This window comes from Penaeus monodon, chromosome 9 (genome assembly GCF_015228065.2).
Source record: "Penaeus monodon isolate SGIC_2016 chromosome 9, NSTDA_Pmon_1, whole genome shotgun sequence".
NCBI classification, from domain to species: Eukaryota; Metazoa; Arthropoda; class Malacostraca; order Decapoda; family Penaeidae; genus Penaeus; species Penaeus monodon.
The window spans coordinates 36,928,154-36,950,653 of record NC_051394.1 but is presented as its reverse complement, the minus strand read 5'-3'; the positions used below and the strand labels follow the sequence as shown (position 1 = coordinate 36,950,653).

Here is a 22,500-nt window from a genome sequence, read left to right as displayed (position 1 = left end):
CCCAACACACACAAAAAAAAAGAGAGAGAGAAAAAAAAAAAAAAAAAAAAAAAAAAAACATACAGAAATAAATTGCAACAAGTAATGGTGAAAATAGCAAAAACAACATACGTATAATTTTATCTCTTGTCCTTACACTGTATGTTTTTTCACATTTACCAGGTCTTATGGTGCCAACTGCCTCTAACTTTGCTGCACATGCCCTGGACACTCTGGGGTATACCAGTTACACCACAGGCTACTGGTCACATGGGATAATGGTAAGGTTCATTACATACAGTTCTTGATTACATACATAGTCCTTTTCATCAACCTGTAATTTCATTTAGAACCTTAGCATTTTGATTCATTACAAAGCATGTTCTCATACTTTTCTGTAAATATTTCAGGCTTGGTTTATAGACAACTTTGCACCGAGGTGGATCCTGATGAGAATGTTTAAACTGCATAATGAAGACCTATTAAGGGACATGAACAAAAATAAGAGAGAATGAGTGTTTGAGAAATCAGCATCATAGGAAAAGAAAACACTTTATTAAAAATACACAGGAAAATTAAGGCAATTGATTGTGGAAACGTCACTTTACTACTTGAAACCTAATCTTTAAATGTAATGGCAAAAAAATAGTGAGGTGTGAAAGGCTGTGAACTTGGGAGGTTCAATGCAAAAGTATGTGTATTAGGAAAACTATTGCATGTAAGAATGAATTGAGATATATTTTGCCTGTGCAACTGTGATTAAAGTAACTATTAACTTTATTTTCTTTCCTTTGAGAAAAAAGTCACAAATTAGATACGTAGCTTGTAACCTTCCATACATAATACTTTCAGTCTCTACAATTAAATTCATAATTTTTCAGGCAAAAATATTAAATGAAAATAAAAGGATCTTTTAGTTTTTCCTATTAATTTCTGTATTATACTTTTGAGGAACTAAAACATCAAATGAGAAAAATGAAAAACAGGAGACCATAAAAATAGTTTTATTAATTCTTTTGTAATTTGAAATAACATATCAGTTATGATAATGATATTACTGAAGAAAAAAAATAACTGGGAAAAGTTATATTTACAATTCCCAATAGGTGATTATAAAGATATGCTAAAAGGAAAATATGTAAGATAATATTTACAATTTCCATGTACATAAACATAACATTTTAAATTTTTTATCTATTTATTTATTTATTTTTTTACCTATACTGAGATTAAGTTTAACTTGAGATATCATCAGAACACAAGTCTAAGGTACATACTTTCTTGTCCTAAACATTTAAATCTCGTACTCATGTAAGTAACAAATATTCTGTATATATATAATTATCACACAACCTAAACAATTTCAAGTTTAATTGTACTCATACAGATATGATCTATTAATCACTGAAAATACTGACTAGTTTAACAGAATTATTCAACTTAATTACTGTTCCAAAAAAAAAGGGAACAAAAGAAGAAAACAAAAAGAAAAGGAAAAAGAAAAAAGAAAATGAACAACAGATAACAGAGAAAAAAAAAGGTCTTTTTGCACAATAAGCATGGTCACTTCAGCAAGCTGTCCCAAATTAGAAAATCCGGAAAAGTTGTCACACACTGGAAACTTCTCATCCTCTTTACTTTCTGTGTTTCCGTCTTGCCCCTTGTGGCTTCGAATTCTCGTTTGGGATGTAGACCTGGCCGCCCTGGAGCTCTGGGTTGCAGTTGACTGTGGACAGGGCCTCCAGGTGGGCCATCACGTCAGTCACTTGCGACTCCAACTCGGCTATTTTCTGTGGGGAATCCAAGCATTCTCATTTGAAGTTCTGCCTTGACAGCAAATAATAAAAACTCAAATACCCATAATGATGTGTGTTGCATCCATTCTATTCCAATCTTAAAAGCAAGAAGAAAGGATTGAAGATATTGTATGTAATAATATGTAACAGTTAATATCCAATATTTATATATTTTTAAAAATACTGAATATATCATTTGGAATACATCAATTTATGATCTGAGCACCATTAATGAGTTACATATCTTATGCATATATATATGTGGGGTATTTAAAAATTTGGTTAAAAAAATAGCAGAACAAAATTACATTCAGAAATCATTTACTTTCCAGAATATATATCATGTGCATTAAGGTACTTCTGTATGCAATGTCTCCATTCTACTTAATTTTCAGAATCAAAATCATAAATCTATATTTTACCACTGATCATTTTTCTTTCAAGAAATAGTTCAGACTATGAGTTCCAACTGTTAATAATCTGCCCCTACAAACTGTTTCTTGTCATCAATTATCAATCACTACACTGTGGAAATATATATATCACACATATATACACATACAAAAGCACGCATACACTCTTCTACACCTATTGTTTATTTACCTGATCCTTCTGCTTGACCACATTTTCCAGCTTCACGACCTTGGACACCCACTCCTGTTTACCTTGACGCATGGACAGATTTAGCTCCTGCTCTGTTTCCAGATCTTTGGACACCTAAAAAACAAATGTCAACATTATGTGCCTGAATCCCATCTAGATTGATAAACTTTACTTCATTAATAGAAAACAATATGGTTAATATCTAACAAAATACTAAAATCTCTTAGAACTTTACCTTTGCCAATTTACTATTCAGTTGACCGATCTTCTTATCAAGTGTAACTTTATCACGTGTAACAGAAGCTAATTCTTGTTTGACTGCCTGCATTTCTTCACTGAGTTTTTTTACAGCTTCTTTAGATTCTTCTGCCTATGAAATATATATAAATTATTCTTAAAATACACTGTAATAGTGTAAAATATACATCTGGGGAAAAAAAAAGGCAGAATATAATAATGTAAAGCGATTTTTAAAATCAAACACTCTGAGTAAAAGAATTAAATGGAGTACAGCAAAAAAAAACAAGAAAAATAGAAACTTGTAGGGCTTTTCTCACTATGGCTTGTTCCTTTTTTGCAGAGACTTTATTGCAAAATCTGACCTTTAGCAACCCTAAATACTTACTGAAAAGAACTTACCTCATGCCATGCCTCTGCTTGTGCTTCTGTTATCTTGTTTTCGAAGTACTGTCTTTGTGACTCCAGCTGTGAGGAGAGGAGGTGTGTGTATTCCAGCTGCAGTGCTGTCAACTTTTCTTCTCCTTGAACTAACTCCTCCTTTGTATCAGACACTGGTGATGTCCGCTCATATGATACAACCTGCAGAAAGTTGCAATATAAGCATAAATAATAGGTGAAACAACCCTTTAAAAATTTTGTCTTTATTTCTGAAATAAGGATGCATAAACTGAAAAAAAGGTAAGTATAAAAAAAAAGTTCTTTGAAGAGTGGAAATGCTATAATTTTAGAAGCTTTCTTTATTTCAGAATAATCATACCTTTATGTGATCAACACTGAAGATGACCAAGTCTTCACTTACTTTGCCATCACCTTCACTCTGTAATAAGCGATGCACATAGTTATCTCTCACATAGTCCCAGACTCTGTTGTTGCCCACTTGCAGGGAGAAGAGGTGATTGGTCTCCATGAAGTGTCTGCCAATTAGGTTGCCATATTATTTCACAAGGAATATCAATTGGAATTCAGAACTACAGCTGATATACAAAATGTAATGCAAGTCAACACCAAATTCCTTTTCAAGTGATCTGTCTTTTACAGAAAAACCCTTAAATACTGTACAGGTTGAACATCATTAATATACCATTCACTGGTGTGGCAACTTCAATGATTCAAGAAAATAACTGAATCTGGCATTCATTACTAGTTGACATATGATTGCTACTTTACCAACTCTGGCACTAACAATGCCCCAGGCATCTGTTCCCAAGCTTGCTGAATTAGTGAAGTTCAATATGCAATCGTAAAAGCACTAATACAGACCTGTGAGCATGTCCTCCTACATAACGCCCACATCCAACATGTCCACATATCAGGCAGATCCACAAGGAGTCGGCTGACCCGCACAACAAGCATCGTTGGTCTGGTGTCTCCTCTGGGGTCTGACAGTACCGGCAAACTGGACAGCTGGAGGCAAAAGAGGCTAATCAGCAAGAGGTTATCATTCATACTGAATATCAGTTCTTTCTTGGCACAACAGCTATCAACTATCAGTCTTTCAAACATTCCTCAATATAGCTTACAAAGTTTCCTATTCTTATTCTCAATCTCAATTATCTCTAAAAATATTCATTCATATATATATATATATACATATGCACATTCAATAAATCTGTATATCTTACACTAATCATACAGTTCATGCGGGAAATGCTTGTCAACCACCAGCCTCCCCCATTCCAATGCTAAACTACATACAAAAGTGAATAGTAGAACACTGCAGTATAACACCATTAATGCATGCTGGGTCACCAACTTTATATTATCCTTGAGACTACATAACAGTTAGAAACACGACCAATGCGTGTAAAAAGTAGAGCAAGGCATCCTTCTTTGTTGAGCAATGAGTTCCTCTTTATGGATCTGTGCACATACATGCAGTATATAGTAGTGCTAGTGATATTGTTCATTAAATTAATGTTTTACTAGAACAATAATGGCTCTTTAGTTTCCAATTACTGCATGCTGTGCTATGTCAGTGTCAGGCTCCAAATTCTACTGTGCTATACCAAGAAACATGTACCACTGCTAAGAAGGTACACATTTGAACCATACTATTTCTCAATGAGCTTAATCACCAAATATATTCATTTATTACCTTAACCAAGGTCAGGTAACTTCTCCAACAAGAGGAGAAGGATTTCTTATTTCATGATTGTACATAAGATTCCTCTGACGCAACTGCTTTTCATTATCTACTACGACATGGTCTGTGTTTTGTCTCATAGTTAATAGAGTGATATGTGTGCATTTGGTAAGGTCTTTCATGTATTTTGTATATGCATTATGGGAAATTTAGGTTCCTAGTACTCATGATGATTCATTTCATATTGAAAAGAGTGTCATTTCAGAACTTCTGTTTTTTCAGTGTCATTCAGTTCATACAAATCTACAATATTTAAGTACACATTAGACCATTTTGCCTGATATTAATCACACATCACCAACACTTAACACTAAATTTAAATCTACAAGGATGATTACCCATAAAGGTCATATTATTAAAATTTTAAACATATGCAAAACCCAAATAAATCATTTTCAAGACAGAAGCCCAACCAGCAAATCCACACCACAGCCATGCAGAACAATTGCAAAATGAAACTATAAGTGATCAGTGAATACAGGCTAAACATAAAATACTCTTGGGCTTGTGAGGGCTTGCTGTAAATACTTGATGCCTCTGTCATCCAACTACCTTCTTTCCCCAACAGTTGGAAGAACAAAAAGAAAAAAAGAAGAAGAAAAAAAAAATAAATAAATAAAAAGTTGGAGAAATGTTGTCAAGGTGTTAAATTAAGATGATACAAGCACCAGTACAAAAAACATATAAAGAACAAAACTAAACCCAAAGCTGCTGAAGAAAATTTTACAATGCATTTAAAGAAACCCTTTTTAGGGAAAAACGAATAAAAAATCAAATTTAAAAATGATAATTTGGGAAAAAGGGAAAATGAAAACCCTGGCTTAAGGAAAGACCTACGAATATGAGGACTTTCAATTCATTTTCTAGTCTAATGTACAAACATCATAAATTGTATCAGCAATGAAACACAAAAACACGAAACAAGAAACAATATAGGCGACAAAATATAAAGACACAGAACGGGGGCAAGTATAAAAATAATAGTCATTTTTAAACCTTTAACCCCAAAAAAAAAAAGAATTGGGAAAAGTTCCAAAATTGGTTTAAAAAAAAAAAAAAAGAAAATTATATAGAAAAGTACAACCATTTAAGATCAACATTATATTCTAAGATTAACAGCAAGGTTTAACAACTACATAATGAAACTGGCAAAATAGAAAATGAAAGGGGAGGAAACAGAGAGAGAGAGAGAGAGAGAGAGAGGGGAGGAGAGAAGAGAGAGAGAGAGAAAAGAGAGAGAGGGAGAGAAGAGGGGGAGGGAGAGAGAGAGAGGAGAGAGAGAGAGGGGGAGGGCGAGAGGGGAGAGGGGAGAGAGGGGGGGAGGGAGAAGAGGGGAGAGGAGAAAAAGGGGAGAAGGGGGGAGAGAGAAAGAGGAGAAAGAGGGAAGAAAAGAGGGAGAAAGGAGAGGGGAAAAGGGGAGGAGGGGAAAAAAGAAAAAAAGGGAGGGAAAAAGGGGAAAAAAGGGAAAAAGAGGAGAAAGAAGGGGGAAAGAGGAGGCCGGGGGAAAAAGGAGAAAGAGAAGGGGGAGAGAGAGAGGACGGGGAGGGGGAGGGGAGAAAAGAGAGGGGAGAGAGAAGAGAGAGAAAAGGGGGGGGAAAAAGAGAGAGAGAGGAGGAGAAAAAGAGGAGAGAGAGAGAGGAGGGAAAAAAAGAAAAGGGGAGAGAGGGGGTGAGAGAAAGGAAAAAAGGGGGAAAGAAAAGGAGAGAGAGAGGAGGAAAGGAAAAGAGAAGGGGAGCGGAGGGAGGGGGGGGGGGAGAGAGGAAAAGAGAGAAGAAGAGAGGAGAGGGGGAGGAGAGAGGGGGAAGAGACGGGGGGAGAGAGAGAGAGAGAGAAAAAGGGGAGACGAGAGAGAGGAGGGAGGAGAGAGGGAGTGAAAAAAAGAGATGAGGAAAAAGAGAAAGGGGGAGGAGGGAGCCCCAGGGAGATTTAAGAGGAGGGGAAAGAGAGGGGAGGATGAGAGAGAGGAGAAAGGAGAAAGGAGAGAGAGAGAGGAGAAAGAGAGGGAAAGAGGAGAGAGAGAGAGGAGAAAGAGAGGGAAAGAGGAGAGAGAGAGGAAAAAAGGGGAGGGGAGAGAGAGGAGGGAAAAAGAGAGAGGAGGAAGGGGGAGAAAGAAAAGAAGAGAGAACCCAGAGGGAAGAGAGGGGAGAGAGAGAGGGAGAAGAGAGAGAGGGGGGAGAGGAGAGAGGAAAAGAGAAGGAGAGAGAGAAGAGGGAAGGGGAGAGGGGGAAAAAGGGAGGGGAAAAAGAGAAAAGGGGAAGAAAGGGGAGAAAAAGAGGGGGAAAAAGAGAGAGAGAGAGAGGAAAAAAAAGAGGAAAAAAAGAGAGAGGAAGAGAGGAGAGAGAGACGAGAAGGGGAGAGAGAGAGGGGAGAGAAAAGAGAGAGAGAGAGGGGACGAGAGAGAGGGGGTAGAGAAGGGGAGGCGAGAGAGAAAGAGAGAGGAGAGGAGAAAGAGAGACAGAGAAGGGGAGGAGAAAAGGGAGAGAGAGAGAGAGAGAGGGGAAGAAAGAGAGAGGGGAGAGAGAGAGAGAGGGGAGAGAGAGGAAGAGAGAGGAGAGAAAAAAAGAGAGGAGGGAAAAAAGGGGGAGAGGGGAGGGGGAGGAAAAAGAGAGAAAAAGAGGAGAGAGAGGAGGGGGAAAAAGGGAGGAGAGGAAAAAAAGCGAGGGGGAGAAAAGAGGAGAAAAGAGGAGAAAGAGGAACGAGGGGAGAGGGAGAGAGAGAAAGGAAAAGGGGAAGAAAGAATAGAAAGAAGGAGAGGGGGAGGGGAAGGGGGGGGGAGAAGAGAGAGAGAGGGGAGAAAGGGGGAGGAGGGGAAAGGGGGAGAGGGGAAAGAGAGAGAAGGGGAGAGGAAAGGAGAGAAAGAGAGGGAAAAAAGGGGAGAGATGAGAGGGGAGGAGAAAGAGAGAGAGGGAAAAGGGGGAGAAAAGGGGAGAGAGAGAGAGGAAAAAGAGAAAAAGAGGAGGAAAAAGAGGAGGGGGAGGGGAAAAAAAGAGAAAAAAAAGAGGGGAAAAGGGGGAGAGAGGGAGAGGGGAGAAAAAGAGGAGGGAGGGGAGGGGAGGGAGGGATGGAGGGAGGGGAAAAGAGAGAGAGAGAGGGGGAGAGGGGAGGGGAGAGAGAGAGAGAGAGGGGGGAAAAGAGAGAGAGAGAGAAGGAGAAAAAGGGGAGAGAGGGAGAGAGGAGAGAGAGAAAAGAGAGGGGGAGAAGGAGATGGGGAAAGGGGAAAAGGGGAGAAAAAGAGAGAGGGGGAAAAGAAAGGGAAAAGAAAGGGGGAGAAGAAAGGGAGAGAGAGGGGAAAGACAAAGGAAAAGAAGAAAAAGAAAGGGGAGAGGAAAAAAAGAAGAGGGGAGAGAAAAAAAGGGAGAGAGAGAGAGAGAGAGAGAAAGGAGAGAGGAGAAAGGGGAAAGAGAAAAAGAAAAGGGGAGGAGAGAAAAGGGGAAAAAGAGAGGAAAAAGGGGAAGAGAAGAGGAGAAAGGGGAAAGAGAGAGAGGAGAAAGGGGGAGGAAGGGAGAGAGAGAGGGGGAAAAGGAGAGAGAGGAGAGGAAAGGGGGGAGAGAGGAAGAGAGGGGAGAGGGAGGAGGGGAAAAAGGGAGAGAGGAGAGAGAGAGAATTTAAAAGAGAGAGGGAGGGAAAGAAGAAGAAAAGGGGAAAGAGAGAGGGGAGGGGGAAAAAGAGAGAGGAGAGAAAGGAGAGAGGGGAAAAAGAGGAAAAAGGAGAAGAGGGGAGAAGGGGGAAAGAGAGAGAGGGGAGGAGAGAGAAAAGGAGAGGAGAAAGAGAGCAGAAAAGGGGAAAGAAAGACAAAAGGAGAAAAGGGGGGGAGAGGGAGGAGAGAGAGGAAAAGAGAGAAGGGGAGAGAAGGGGGGGAGGGGGGGGGGGGGGGAAAGAGAGAGAGAGAAAGGGCCGAAAAAAGGGAGAGAAAGGAGAACGAAGGGGGAGAGAGAAGGGGAGGGGAGAAAAAAAGAGAGAGGGGAGAGAGAGAAGGAGGAGAGGAGAAAAAAGAGGAGAGAAGGGGAAAAAGATGAGGGGAAGGGGGAAAAAAAGAAAAAGAGAGGGGAGAAAAGACGAGAGAGAAAAAAGAGAGAGAGAGGGGGAAAAGAGAGGAAAGAGGGGAAAGGGGGGGAAAGAAAAGATGAGAGAGGAGGAAAGAAAGAGAAGAGGGGGAAAGGGGGAGGGAGAAGAGAAGGAGCAAAAGAGAGGAGAGAGGGAGAAGGGCGAAGGAGAAAAGAAAGGGGAAAAAAAGAAAAGAAAGGGGAAAGAGGGAGAGGGGGAGAGAGAGAGAGAGAGAGAGAGGGGGGAACGGATTGAGGAGAGGAGAGAAACGGAGAGGTGGGGGAGGGGGGAGAAGAGAGAGGGGGAAAGGGGAGAGAAAAGAGGGGAAAAGGGGGGGAGAAAGGAAAAAGAGAGGGGGAGAGAGGGAGAGAAAGAGGGAGAGGAGAAAGAGAGAGAGGGGAAAAAAGAAAAAGAGAAAACGGAGAGGGGAGAAGGGGAGAGAGGGCAGGAAAGCGAAAGGGGAGAGGGGGAAAAAGGGAAAAAGAGGGGGAGGAAAAAGGGGGGGAGGAGGGATGAGAGGGGGGGGGAGGGGAGAGAGAGAGGGGGAAGCCGAAAGGGGGGAAGAAGGGGAGGGGAGAAAAGAGAGAGGGGGAGAGAGAGAGGAGGGAAAAAAAAGGCCAGAGGAAAGGGGGAGAAAGGGGAAAAAAGAGAGGGAGGGGAGAGAAGAGAGAAAAGGAGAAGGGGGGAAAGAGAGAGGAGAAAAAAAAGGGGAAAGGAGAGAGAGAGAGAGGGAGAAAGAGAAAAAGAGAGAGGAGAGGAAGGGGGAGGGAAAAGAAATTGGGGAAAAGGAAAGAGAAAAGAGAGAAGAAGAGAGAGAGAAGGAGGTGAGGGGAGAGAGGAGGGGAAAAGGGGGGATGAGGAGGGGAAAAAGAAAAGAGAGGGAGAAAAAGGGGAGAGAGAAGGAGAAAGGGGAAAAAATAAAAAAAAAAACAAACCCCAAAGGGGGGGGGGAGAGAGAGAGGGGGGGAAAGAGAGAGAGAGAGGAGGGGGGAAAAAGAGACGAAAGAGAGAAAAGAGGAGAAAGAGAAAAAGAAAAGGGGGAAAGGGGAGGAGGGGGAAAAAAGGAGGGGAGAAAAAAGAGGGGAAAGGAGAGAGGGGAAAAACATGAGAGAATGGAGATTAGAGAGAGAGGAAGGAAAAACTTAGAGAAGAGAGGAAACCCGGGGAGAGAAGGAGAGAAGAGAGGAGAAAGAGAGAGAGAAAGGAGAAAAAAAAAAGAGAGGAGAAAAAGGGGAAAAAGAGGAAAAGAGGGGTTTTGAAAGGGGAGGAGAAAAAGAGAGAGGAGACAGAGAAGGGGGGAGAGGAGAGACCGAAAGAAAGGGAGAGAGGGGAGAGGAGAGAGAGAGAGAGAGAGAGAGAGAGAGGAGAGAGGGGAAAAAGGAGAAAGAGAGGAAAGAGAGAGAGAGGGGAAAGAAGAGAGAGAAGGGGAAAAAGGGGAAGAAAGAAAGAGAGAAAAAAGGATAAAACGCAGAGAGGGGGAGAAAGGAGAAGGGGAGAGAGGGAAAGGAAAAGGAGAGAGAGAGGGAAAACGAGAAGAAGAAGAGAAGGGGAGAGAGGGGAAAGGAGAACGAGAGAGAAGAGAGGAGAAAAAGGAGAGGAAAAAGGGGGAGAAAGAAAAAGAGAGAGGGGAGAGAGAGAGGGGAGCAAAAGAGGGAGAGGGGGAAAAAGAGAGAGGAAGGAGAAAAAGAAGAGAGAGAGAGGCGAAAGGCGAGAGAGGGGGTAGAGGAAAAAAGACAGAGGGGAGAAAGGGGGAGAAAAAAGGGAAAAAGAGAGGAGAGAAAAATTCCCAAGGGGGGAGTGGAGAAAATGAGGGAGACGGGGAAAAGAGAGAAGGAAAGGAGGAAAGAGAGAGGGGAGGGGAAAAGAGGGAGAGGAGAAAAAAGAAGGAAGTTTGAAAAAAAGGGGAGAGAGGGGAGAGAAAAAGGGGGAAAAAGAGGGGAAAAAGATGAGAAAAAGGGGAGAAAGAGAAGAAAGAGAGAGGGAGAAAAAGGAGGGGAGAGGGGAAAAAGAGGAGAGGGGAAAAGAGAAGGGGGAGAAAAAGGGGAGAGAGAGGGGAGAGGAGAAAAAGAGAGGGGGAGAAAAAAGAGAAAGAAAAAAGAGGAGAAAGAGGGGAAAAGGGAAAAGAAAGGAAAAGGAGGGGAAAAAGAGAGAGGGGGAAGAAAAAAAAGGAAAAGGGAGAAAAGAGAGAGAGAGGAGAAAAGAGAAAATGGAAAGGGGAGGAGAGAGAAGAGAGAGAGAGAGAGAGGGGAGAGGGAGAAAAAGAGAGAGGAGAAGGGGAAAAAGAGAGAGGGGGAAAAAGAGAGAGGAGAGAGAGAGAGAGAGAGGGGAAAGAGTGAAGAAAAGGGAGGGGGGAGAGAGGGGAGAGAGAGAGAAAGGGGAAAAAGGAGAGAGAGGAGAAAAGAGAGAGGGGAGAGGCAAAGAAGAGGAAGGGAGAGAGAGAGGGGAAGGGGAGAAAAGAAAGAGGAGAAGAAAAAGAAGAAAAAAAGAGGAGAAAGAGGGGAAAAAAGAGAAAGAGGAAAGAGAAAAGAGAGAGAGAGAGAGAAAGAAGAGAAAAAAGGAAGAAAGGGGGAGAGGGGGGGAGAAAGAGAGAGAGGAGAAAGAGGGAGACAAAGGGGAAAAAGGAGAAAGAAAAGGAAAAAAAGAGAGGGGGAGAAAGAAAAGAGGAGGGGAAAGAGAGAGAGGAGAAAGAAGAGAGAGAGAGGAGGGAGGGGAGAAGAGAGGAGAGAGAGAGCGAGAGAGGAGAGGGGAAAAGAGAAGAGGGGAGGGGAGAGAGAGGAGAAAGAGAGGGGGAGAGAGAGAGGGGAGGAGGAAAGGGGAGAGAAGAGGAAAAAGATAGAGAAGAGAAAGAAAGGGGGGGAGAGGGGAAAGAAAAGAAGAGAGGAGGGGAAAAAAGAGGAAAAGAGAAGGAGGAGGAGAAGAAGGGGGAAAAAGAGGGAGGAGAGAAAAGGGGGAGAGCAAAAGAAAAAGAAGAGGAAAAAAAAGAGAAAGAAAAAAAAGGAAGGAAAAAAAAGAAAAAAAAAAGGAAAACAAAAAAGAAAAAAGGAGAAACAAAGGGGGGAGAGAAGAAAAAAAGAGGAGAGAGGGCGGGGTGGGAAGAAGAGAACCAAAAAGGAAAAAAGAAAAGGAAGAAAAAAAGAAAAAGGAAAAAGGAGAAAAAGATAAGAAGAAAAAAAGAGGGGGAAAAGAAAGGAGATGATAGGAAAAAAAGGGGAAAAAAGAGAAGAAAAGAAAAGAAAAAGAGAAAGAGGAGAAAAGGGGGAAAAGAATTTTTTTGAAGAAAACAAATAAACAAAAAAAAAAGAAAAAACGTGAACAAAGAAAAAAAAAAAAAAAAAAAAAAAAAAAAAAAAGGAAAAATTTTTTGAAAAGAAAGGAAAAAAAAAAAGAAGGAAGGGGAAGGAAAATCCAAGGGAAAGAGGACCCCCGGGGGAAAAGAGACAAAAGAAGAGGAAAGGGGAAAGGGAAAGAAAGGGGAAGACCAAAAGAAGAGCGGACCGAGGGGAGGAAGGAAAAGAAAGGGAAGAGAAAGAAAAGGAAGACCCCCCGGGGAAGGAAAAGGAAAGAGAAAAAGGAAAAGGGTTATGAAAGGGGAGGGGAAGGGAAAAGAGGGGAAGAAAAGGGGAGGGAAGAGAAAAAAGGGGAAAAGGGGAAAAAGAAGGGGAAAAACAGGGGGGAAAAAGAAGAGGAAGAGAGGAAAAAAAGAAAAAAATTTCCAAAGGAGATGAGGAGGAATTTAAAGGAACAAGAATCAAGAAAAGAAGAAAAAAAAAGAAGAGAAGAAAAATCATTGGGGGGGGAAAAAATAACCAAAAAAGGGAAAAAAAAGGAAATTTTTCAAAAGGGAAGAAAAAAAAAAGGGGGGGGGGGGGGGGGGGGGGGGGGGGGGGGGGGGGGGGGGGGGGGGGGGGGGGGGGGGGGGGGGGGGGGGGGGGGGGGGGGGGGGGGGGGGGGGGGGGGGGGGGGGGGGGGGAAAAAAAAAAAAAAAAAAAAAAAAAAAAAAAAAAAAAAAAAAAAAAAAAAAAAAAAAAAAAAAAAAAAAAAAAAAAAAAAAAAAAAAAAAAAAAAAAAAAAAAAAAAAAAAAAAAAAAAAAAAAAAAAAAAAAAAAAAAAAAAAAAAAAAAAAAAAAAAAAAAACCTTTTTTTCCCCCAAAAAAAACTGCCCAAAATTAATTTTTTAGTTTAAAAAAATTTCAAAAACTCAAAAAAAAATTAGGCCCCGGGGCAAAATTAAAAGAAAAAAACCTAATTAAAATCCTGTTGTTTTTTTTTTTTTATTTTTTGTTCCAAAAAAAGGGGAAAAACAAAAAACTACTGATGCACTATGACATAAATATTAGGTCAAAACTTCCTAGCTAGAAACAGCCTACATTGTATACACAAGAGCAAAAAGTAGCTGTAGCATAATCTTGAAATTTTCTGTTCTTCAATTTTTTTACTGAATGAAATACACATATACACAAGAATATACAAGCATTTACACACACAGCTGCACACACACATGTACACCCAAACCCAAACAAATTTACATACATATACACAAATTAATAAATAATAATGGTAAAAATCTATTCTGCAAAAGCAAAAGTCACTCAAAATGCAAAATTCTGCAAGGCAAGTCTGACTTGTGCTCTTTTTTTCACTAATCCTTATAGTTCTGAAATGTAGGACTCTCCTTCTGGGACCCAAGAGTCTTTTCACAAATATGTTAGCCAGGACCAATGAAAGCCTTGGCAACTCCTTTAGCTCACCTCCAAGAATGCACTCAATTTTAGACATTAGCTGTTGATCCTTCAGACAGGATACGACACTCATATTCAACATGAGATTATACAATATGGGCTCCAAGACACTGAAAATGAATTGTTCTTTTAACAACTAAGAGCATCCATATATGTTCACAACAGGGTTCCCCATCAAAAGGAAAGTTCCTCTTGCTTCTATATTCCACATCAATATTCTGCCTATTTGATCATCTGATGTATTCACTGTGCTTGAACAAGCCTTAAAAGTTTTGCTTTGTTTAAACATGCCTTTTCTTTCTCATCCATATCATGTTAGCTGGTCCTCTACTATGACTGAGGATAAACTAACAGAAAAATATTCTCTAAGATGATGCAGTCTGCATGCTGCTTTCTCATCATCTTTGTTAACTAAAGAAATCAAGTTACCATACATGACTGATCTAATTCACATAACATATGAGAAGAAAAATCTATGGCTAACTTACCAGAATATAAAAGATTTGCAAACTCTGGCAACATCGACTACACAATGCATATAATATTATTCACCATCTCATAGGCAGGGCATTGCTAATAGCCTTTGTTTTTTATTTTTGTTCAAGCAAAATTCCTTTACCCCTTTCCCCTTGAACTGCTGCCAGAGTTCATCTCAATCTGAGCTAGCCCTATTTGATATTTATATGAACAAGGATACTGCCATCAGAGAAATGAAGCTATATCCTAACTAGTTATACATCCACCCACTCTTTACAAGTTTCTGAAGACTAGCTGATGAGTAAAAAAGTATTCCCTTCTAATGTATACAAAACAAAGGTCAACATCCACACTATGAAGTAATGACACACAAGAAAACTGAACACCTAGACAGCAAGGAATCAAAATTACACTGGAATACATACCTTGTATCACCCCACTTGGCTAAGCATTCTCCATGGAAGGAGTGGTTGCACAATATTGTCAAGATTCCATCAACAGATTCATCCATGCGCTCTAAGCAGACTGGGCAAGTAGGTAATTCTGTGTGACCTGTGAGAAAATGGCATAATGAGAGGACACCAAAAAGCTGATACACTATGAGAGTACATAATGTACCATTAACCTGTTGTCAACAAGATTCAAATACATATTGACATTTGAGTTTTGGCATGATGACAGGCACCAAGATGTGCTTAAAACAATGCCGACAGGCATGGCATATATGTACATGCCATGCCCACTGTGATACGTATTATTGTCTTTATCATATAGTACTCTTGTAATAACATAGAACCAATACGATACTGCTGTCACCGTACTTTAACCTGATTTCAAAAAGATTAATGATACTAATTGCGATAATGTCAAATAATAGTAATCTAATGTTATAAAAAAATAACACATCAATGATTCATGCATAGAGAAAGAAGAGATAGAAGAGAAAGATAGAATAAGAATAGAAGAAGAAGAAGAAGAAGAAGGAAGAAAGAGAAAAGAAAGAAAGAAGAAAGAAAGAAAAAGAAAGAAAGAAAAAAAAAAAAAAAAAAAAAAAAACAAAAAAAAAAAAAAAAAAAAAAATCCCCACCAATTCAAAGAAAGGTGAAATCAGGTAAGATCATAAGGTCTATTAATTGAATTTTTTGTGGCTAAGCAGAGCCATCTATGTGCAAAGATATTTCTACACACACACACACACACACACACACACACACACACACACACACACACGACACACAACACACACACACACACACACACACACACACACACAACACACACACACACATCACATACACACACAACAACACACACACACACACACACACACACACAACACACACACAACAAACAACAAACAAAACACACACACTCACAACACACACACACACACACCACACACACACACACACACACAACACACACACAACACACACACACACACACAAAAAAAAAAGTATTTGGTGATTAGTAATAGTCATTATATTTTTTATCAAATAATTTCTGCATGGTCCACTAAATAATACAATACTATCACAAACTTAGATGGCACGAATTTCTCTGAGCAACAGTAGAAAAACTAGCAAGGACATCCATGTATAGACAACAGAGTGCTGATATTAGAGAGATGACACATAAACAGATGCAAAAAAACAGTCTAAAGTACCAACAGTGCAAAGTGTGCAGGCAGAATGGGAAGGTGACCTTAAACATTATGCAGCAGCTACAATAAGCCTCTGTGCCAGTAAAGCTGCTTTGAGCTATGGCATTTGCAGGTCATCTTCCTCATGTCCTTTTTTTTTTGACTCTATACTATGACTTCAGTCTTCTGAAACAGAAAAAAAAACTGTTGGACTGCCAAAATCTGACTTACCTGGTATAGGCAAACCCCCATCCTCCGACTCCTTTGTGGTCTCTACTCTGGCAACATACACAAGACGACAAATGTCTGGTTCAATTGTGTTATAGCGTTGCCCATTGAATGTGTTGTAGAACATGTCAGCATCACCCTGTGATAAGCAAAAGGTGTAATAACTTAAAAACATAAACTCACCAATCAAAAACATAATTTGCAGCTAGCTGTAAAGATACTGTACTAAAAGGCTATGCTAGTCTTCACCTGTGTTCGGAACTTGATGAGCACCATGTACTGGTTGGGTGTAGGATCTCTGATGATTCTCATATGCTGTATCTCAGAGTAGCATGGGGCTGTGAATTGGAGAAGGTCATGAATTGTCATACAAGTAGGAACCGCCAACATGCACAACATTTCTGATCGTGATTCAGTCTCCTCCAAGCTTGTCTTCGTACTGTAAAGTAAATATAGCTTTCTTAGATTCAAGTGTGCAAAATTTTGACATCAAAATTTCTTTCATCAGGATACATGTCATCATTTTTAAGTTGCTGTATGACAGACCATGAATGCAATAAAGCAAATGTGTCCTAAGATATACACAAAAGAATTGCTGGTCATACTTTTCTTTGTACAGATGCAAAATTCCATGGGTGACATCCACCATTGGGTTTCCGGACACAAAGGTGACTCTGTCCTTAATGCTACGTCCTCTTCTCCCGGTGCCATCCTCACTGGGCCCAGGGGTGCCTATATAAGAAAAAGTTAAAACACTTATGCATAAGACATGTGAATATCACAATAACATCACAGAAATTAAAAACAAAGAAGTGACCTTTTATGAACAACTTCTTTGACCTACCTTCTTTACTGCTTGATGCTCCTGGAGTTGACTCTTTACTTGTTCTTCGAGGAACTCCACCTGAACTCACACAGCTTGTCTCTGAGGAATTGTCACCTGCATTCTTTTCTACAGACCCTCCTTTGACTTTTGGATCCATGTCTGGGTCTTCTTCTTCTGTGTTACTTGATGTTAAAGCCTGAGGAAGATGTTTGTATTTATGGATAAATTTGAGTGCTAGCAACTGGGTATTGATAATGAATAAGCCTACCATGATATTAAATACAAGTCTATCTACAAGTTTAATACTGTAATGACTTTTAACTTGAATTATACCCCATTAACCCTTTGCCGACGGGTGGCATGTACGTACATTCCATGGCATGGCGGGACTATCTATCAGGGGCATGTATGTACATGCCATGGTGTATGTATGGACATGCCATGTTTTTTTTTTTTTTACAATCATGGCAAAATATTATTTTTCTGCCACTGAAAGTGTGATTAATTCGTTTTTAACACTTTCTCATTTATACTATACAAAAGAAAAAAAAATACAACAAACCGATGATTTCAACTCCATGATGCCACACACTGCTTATTTTATTCGGACTATAGACTGAATAATGATCAACTATGGAGTCTATATAACAACAAAAATATCCTTCAGTCTCGATTTATCAGGAAGTGTGGCAAGTAGAGACTTTTGAAAATAATGAAAACTGAAAATACAACATATGCTCGTAGTATTACGAAGAAACGGCATGGGATGCTGGTATTTGGCATGGGTGGTCGCGCATGCTAGGACGACGATATAAGCCCCCAGCAGCGAGGCCCGGGCCACTATGAATACTACCCATTGGGAAAGGGTTAAATATATTCACCTGCATTTTTAGAACCTGTATATATACAGAGAAACTCAGTACACTGATTGGTGTGGTTTGACCAGTAGTCTACTGAACTGCTGCCTACAACATTCCTCAAGAATGCTTGGGTCAAGCAGCTGAGTCTAACTGGTGCCTGTAATTTATCATGCAAATCTTTACAGTAGGGCATAAGTGTGCTTGACGGGTCACTATGGCTCTAGCAGCAACATTAAGGAATCTCCAAGCTAGGTAATAATCTTTCTCTTATAAGAAAAAAAAGTAAAAAATAAAATAAATAAATAAATAAATAAATTTCACTTGAACAAACATACCTCTAGTTTAAAAAGCTTAAAGCTTAAACCACTACCAAACTCACCTCAAGAATGTGCTGCTCCTCAAGTGTTGTGACCGTGACCTGAATGGGTTCTCTTCGTCCTCGGTGAATGGAGAGAAGAGTATCAGTCACCAGCAGCGGCCACTCAGATGGACTGGCCTCACGATCCAGTCCACTGTCTTTGGTCCGTTTGGGAGCTGAAATGGGTTGGCAAAAGGCAACTTTGTTGATCTGATTTTCTTATCTTGATGATAACATTTTCAGAATAACAAGAGGGGTAGGTCAGAAAGGAATGGAGAGAAAAGGAAAGAGGAGGGGAGAGAGAGAGAGAGAGAAAGAGAGAAAAGATTGAGAGAGAGAGAGAGAAGAAAGAGAGGGGGGGGAGAGGGGGGGGGGGAGGGAAGAGGGAGAGGGGGGGGGAGGGAAGGAGGGGCAGGGAAGGAGGGATGGAGGGAGGGAAGGGGGAGGGAGGGAGGGAGGGAGGGAGAGAGAGGAAAAGGAAAAGGGGGGGGAGAAAAGGGAGAGAGAGAGAGAAGGGGGAAGAGAGAGAGAGAAGGAGAGGGGAGGAGGTGGGGAGAGGAGAGAGAAAAGAGAGAGGGAGAGAGGGAGGGAAGAAGGGAGAGGGAGAGAGGGGGGAGGGAGGGGGAGAGGAGGGGGGAAAGGGGGGGGGGAGGGAAAGGGGGAGGGAGAGGGGGAAAAGGGAGGGAGAAGGGGGGGGAGGGAGGGGGGAGGGGAGGGAGGAGGAGGGAGGAGGGGAGAGGGAGGGGGAGGAGAGGGGAAGAGAGAGGGAGAGAGAGAGAAAGGAGAGGAGAGAGAGAGAAAAGAGAGAGCAGGAGAGAGAGGAGAGAGGAGAGGGAGAGGGGAAAGAGGGGAAAAAGGGGAGAGAGGAGAAAAGAGAGGGGGAGGGGCGGAGAGAGGGAGAGGAGAGAGAGAGGGGAGGAACGAGAGAGAGAGAGAGAGAGAGAAGAGAGAGAAAAAAAAAGAAAAAAAGAGAGAATATTATATTATATTTTATATATAATATATATTATATATATATATATATTAATATATTATTTTATTATAATATATAGTATATTTTTAATATATATCTATAATATATATATATATATATATATAAGTATCCCCCCAATATATATATATATACTACCATACTCTTTTTATTTATATATATATATTTTATATATATATTATATATTTTTTATTATTATATATAATATTATTATTACCATAATATATATCTTTACTATATATATATATATAATATTTTTTATATATATTTTATATATATTATATGTAAATATAAGAAAGAGAAAGAAGGGGAGAGACTGGGAGAGGAGAGGGGAGAGGGGAGAGAGAGAGAGAGAGAGAGAGAGAGACGAGAGAAGAGAGAGAGAGACAGACAGACAGACAGGGCAGACAGACAGACAGACAGACACACACACACACACACACACACACACACACACACACATATATCCTCTCTCCCTTCTCTCTCTCCTCTCCTTCCCCCTCTCTCTTTCCCCTCTCCTCACCCCTCTCCCTCTCCTCTCCTCTCTCTCTCCTCTTTCTCCTCCCTCCCTCACTCTCTCTCCTCTCCTCTTTCCCTCTCTCTCCTTTCCTCCCCTCCCCCTTCTCTGCTCCCCCCTTCCCCCTCTCTCTCCTCCTCTCCTCCTCCTCTCTCTCCTTCTCCCCTTTCCCTCTCTTTAACAGGAAATATGGCAAGTAGAGACTTTAGAAAATGATGAAAACTGAAAATACAACATATGCTCGTAGTATTACGAAGAAACGGCATGGGATGCTGGTATTTGGCATGAGTGGTCGCGCATGCTAGGGCGACGATATAAGCCCCTGGTAATTTGAAATTTATTTATTTATTTATTTCTCCCCTCCCCATGTCTCTTCCCTTTTCCCCTCCCCCTCTCTCTCCCCTCTTCCCCTCCCCCTCTCTCTCCCCTTCTCCCCTCCTCCTCTTTCTCTCCTCCTTAATAAGGCCTTTGCCAAAATGTGGATTTAAGGGGTTAAACTAGTTTATATATTAGAAAACATTGGTGATGATGATGTGAAATTCACCAAAATAATAATATTGGTAAATGTCAGAAGACACCTACAGTGGCCTTCAAAATGGATAATCTTCTTGTAATAATGCTGATTGTGTTCTCCCAAAGGCACTTAGATCATGCTACTGATCTGTGATGGAAGAGATACTATCTCAAGTTCAACCAGTGGTGCAGTAACAAGCAACTGGTATGGCCTCCACATTATGCAATTCAGCAATGGTCAACAAATCTCCCACACATAAATTCTAGAAAAAAGGCTTGGACTGGTTCCTTACAAACAGTGGTAGAAGCAGAGATGAGGGAAATGAGGACAGTGACAATGCAGTGGCATCCTCTAAACATTCTCCCAAATGTTTAGTAGACACTAAACAATAGCACTTTCACTAACCAGGGAATAAAAAAATAAAAAGGACAGTAAGAAAAAAAAAGAGAATAACAGCAATATATACAAGAAACAATATACTTCCAAATACCAAATGCAGTTTGCAGAAACAAATGTTTCTACATCGCAGTGTTATCACTAATACCTCTAAATACTTGCATGAACAGAAGAATTTTTTAAATGTGAAAAAATAGCAGTAATTTTTTTCTTATATGACAAATTTTTTTATGGCAAGAATTAACTGATAATATATGACATAGTATACGTAGCAATAAAAAGGAGAATAAATTCTTATTCTATATGGTGTAATCAACTGCATACAAAGTTTTTAAAAATTTGTGTGCTCACATAGTAAGTACATAAAAAGCATTCAACCCCTAGGATCAGGGTGACATGAACATCATGTCATGAAAAAATTGGCTTAGGGCCAGGGCCATGATGATCATTTGAAAATTGCAAAAAAGTTAAATACAATTATACAGTACAAAAATTAAAATAACATTGCAGCAGGAGGCATGGAGTCTTGTCACTGCACACAAGTATTTGCAACCCTTCACCCTGGACAACAAAGAATCCACCACATATGTACAGCAAGATAGAGCGTAGGACAGAATTGACATTTGGCACTCCTTCATGTTAGCCATACACTCTCTCCTACCATGAGTATGTGGAGGTTTCTTTGACAGCCCCCTGCATCAGATAATATAGTGATATATTGTGTGTATATTATTATTATTATTTTACCCCACAATTTCCCTGACAGTTTTCATGCCCTCTCCTTCTATTGGGGCCAAGAATGTCTGTGTTTGGGGAGGGTTCTGTGGCAAATGCCCTGCTTATATGGGTAGTAGAGGGTGAGAGAAGTCCATCCATACCACCATGTTCATTACTGGTCAAGCAAAGTTATTCTGAACAATTATCTATTGACTCCTGAATAAATTTAGTGACATAGATTTGAAGATGTAGTCTCTGGCGAGTGCATCCTCATTGTACAGTATTACCAAGGTGGTTTTCATGCATTCATTAGTTTGACTTGGATACAGTCCTTTCGTAATGTTCACCCTCACACTTTCAATTACGGAAGTTGTTTCAAGTAACAGCCTGATAGTCTTCTTTTTTTTTCTTTTCTTTTTTTTTTTAATGGTAGGCTCATGTTTGAGCGATCTGGTTTGGGAGCAGCACTGACTTGGGCTGGCTTGGCCACCCAGTGGCTAGGCAGGCAATCGAGGTGACGTTCCTTGCCCAAGGCAACAACGCGCCGGCCGGTGACTCGAAACCTCGGACTCAGATTGCTGTCATGACACTCTTGAGTCCGATGCTCTAACCACTAGGCCACTGCGGCCTTCAGATAGTCATACATAGAGAAAAATAAGAATAATAAAATATATATATGGTAAATAATAACCAAAACAAGCATACTTCTCAGTAGCAGATCCAAATTACTTTGTAATGAATTTTAACAAAATGGTATATATATATATATATATATATATATATATATATATATATATATATATATATATATATATAATTTTTTTTTTTTTTTTTTTAACAAGTGAAATGTTTAATCTTTCAGTAACTTCCAATTCTAATTGTTTTGAGAAATATTTTCTAGTGTGTTCTGCAATTAAATGGTCTAAACATTGAAGATGAATCCCTACAAATCCCATTCTGTGTGAAATAAGGCAGTAATTCAATGTCTTTGCTTCGCCGATGAAACAAAGACTTTTATGACCAATTTAGACTATATATACACAAAACTTTTCCTACCTTGGTATTCAATATGTTTTAGGGTCGGACTCTCATCTGCGGTCTCCAACCTTATCACGACGAGACTGACTGACATATTTCATCCCTTTGAAGCCTATTTCTCCTGCAAATATTAATTTCCTTCTTCCTCAAAGCGTTTAATTCTTTCCATTAATTCCCATTCTGCGTCAGAGTCGGATGTTCTGCCCGTCACTCAGAGTTTCCCGATCCCGGAGCAAGATGGGCCAATCAAAATCCTAGATTTAATTGACATTTTACATTATCGTGTTTCAATTGGTTGATTATCCCACCAATGAGGTATTTCCGTCGGTGCTTTTGTGTAACTTCGGTGTTAGACAAGAATGTTTGAGACGAGCTAATAATAGCCAATAGAA

The 22,500-nt window shown here is 40.2% G+C and overlaps 3 protein-coding genes across 3 annotated transcripts in view; 2 read left to right on the top strand and 1 right to left on the bottom strand.

The window, feature by feature from the left end:
• LOC119577132 (inactive hydroxysteroid dehydrogenase-like protein 1) overlaps positions 1 to 759 on the top strand; it is a 3,750-nt gene extending 2,991 nt beyond the window's left edge. The window contains exons 6-7 of the mRNA XM_037924829.1: positions 163 to 260; positions 390 to 759. Of these exons, the coding sequence (XP_037780757.1) occupies positions 163 to 260; positions 390 to 494 (203 nt within the window). The 3' untranslated portion in view covers positions 495 to 759. The remainder of the gene's footprint in view (positions 1 to 162; positions 261 to 389) is intronic.
• Positions 760 to 968: 209 nt separating this feature from the next.
• LOC119577131 (BRCA1-associated protein-like) lies at positions 969 to 22,415 on the bottom strand. The gene is made up of 13 exons (XM_037924828.1): positions 22,127 to 22,415; positions 17,957 to 18,111; positions 16,736 to 16,913; positions 16,497 to 16,623; positions 16,141 to 16,330; positions 15,895 to 16,030; positions 14,447 to 14,573; positions 3,879 to 4,022; positions 3,418 to 3,532; positions 3,018 to 3,197; positions 2,614 to 2,748; positions 2,379 to 2,492; positions 969 to 1,769 (listed from the first exon to the last, which is right to left on the bottom strand). The coding sequence occupies exons 1-13, from the start codon at positions 22,200 to 22,202 to the stop codon at positions 1,614 to 1,616; spliced, it is 1,833 nt and encodes a 610-aa protein (XP_037780756.1). The 5' UTR covers positions 22,203 to 22,415; the 3' UTR covers positions 969 to 1,613.
• A 66-nt stretch (positions 22,416 to 22,481) lies between these two features.
• The window catches only part of LOC119577134 (small integral membrane protein 15-like), a 7,413-nt gene continuing 7,394 nt past the window's right edge, over positions 22,482 to 22,500 (top strand). Inside the window, exon 1 of the mRNA XM_037924831.1 lies at positions 22,482 to 22,500. This exon is cut by the window's right edge and continues 129 nt beyond it. The gene's annotated coding sequence lies outside the window, so the exon portion shown is untranslated.

Excerpts from the sequence above, each read along its gene's own strand:
- LOC119577131 (XM_037924828.1), bottom strand. The coding sequence starts at position 22,202 with ATGTCAGTCAGTCTCGTCGTGATAAGGTTGGAGACCGCAGATGAGAGT. Across the intron at positions 16,914-17,956 it reads AGGAGCAGCACATTCTTGAG|GCTTTAACATCAAGTAACAC; the intron begins GTGAGTTTGGTA and ends CATCTTCCTCAG. Across the intron at positions 1,770-2,378 it reads TGGTCAAGCAGAAGGATCAG|AAAATAGCCGAGTTGGAGTC; the intron begins GTAAATAAACAA and ends GATTCCCCACAG.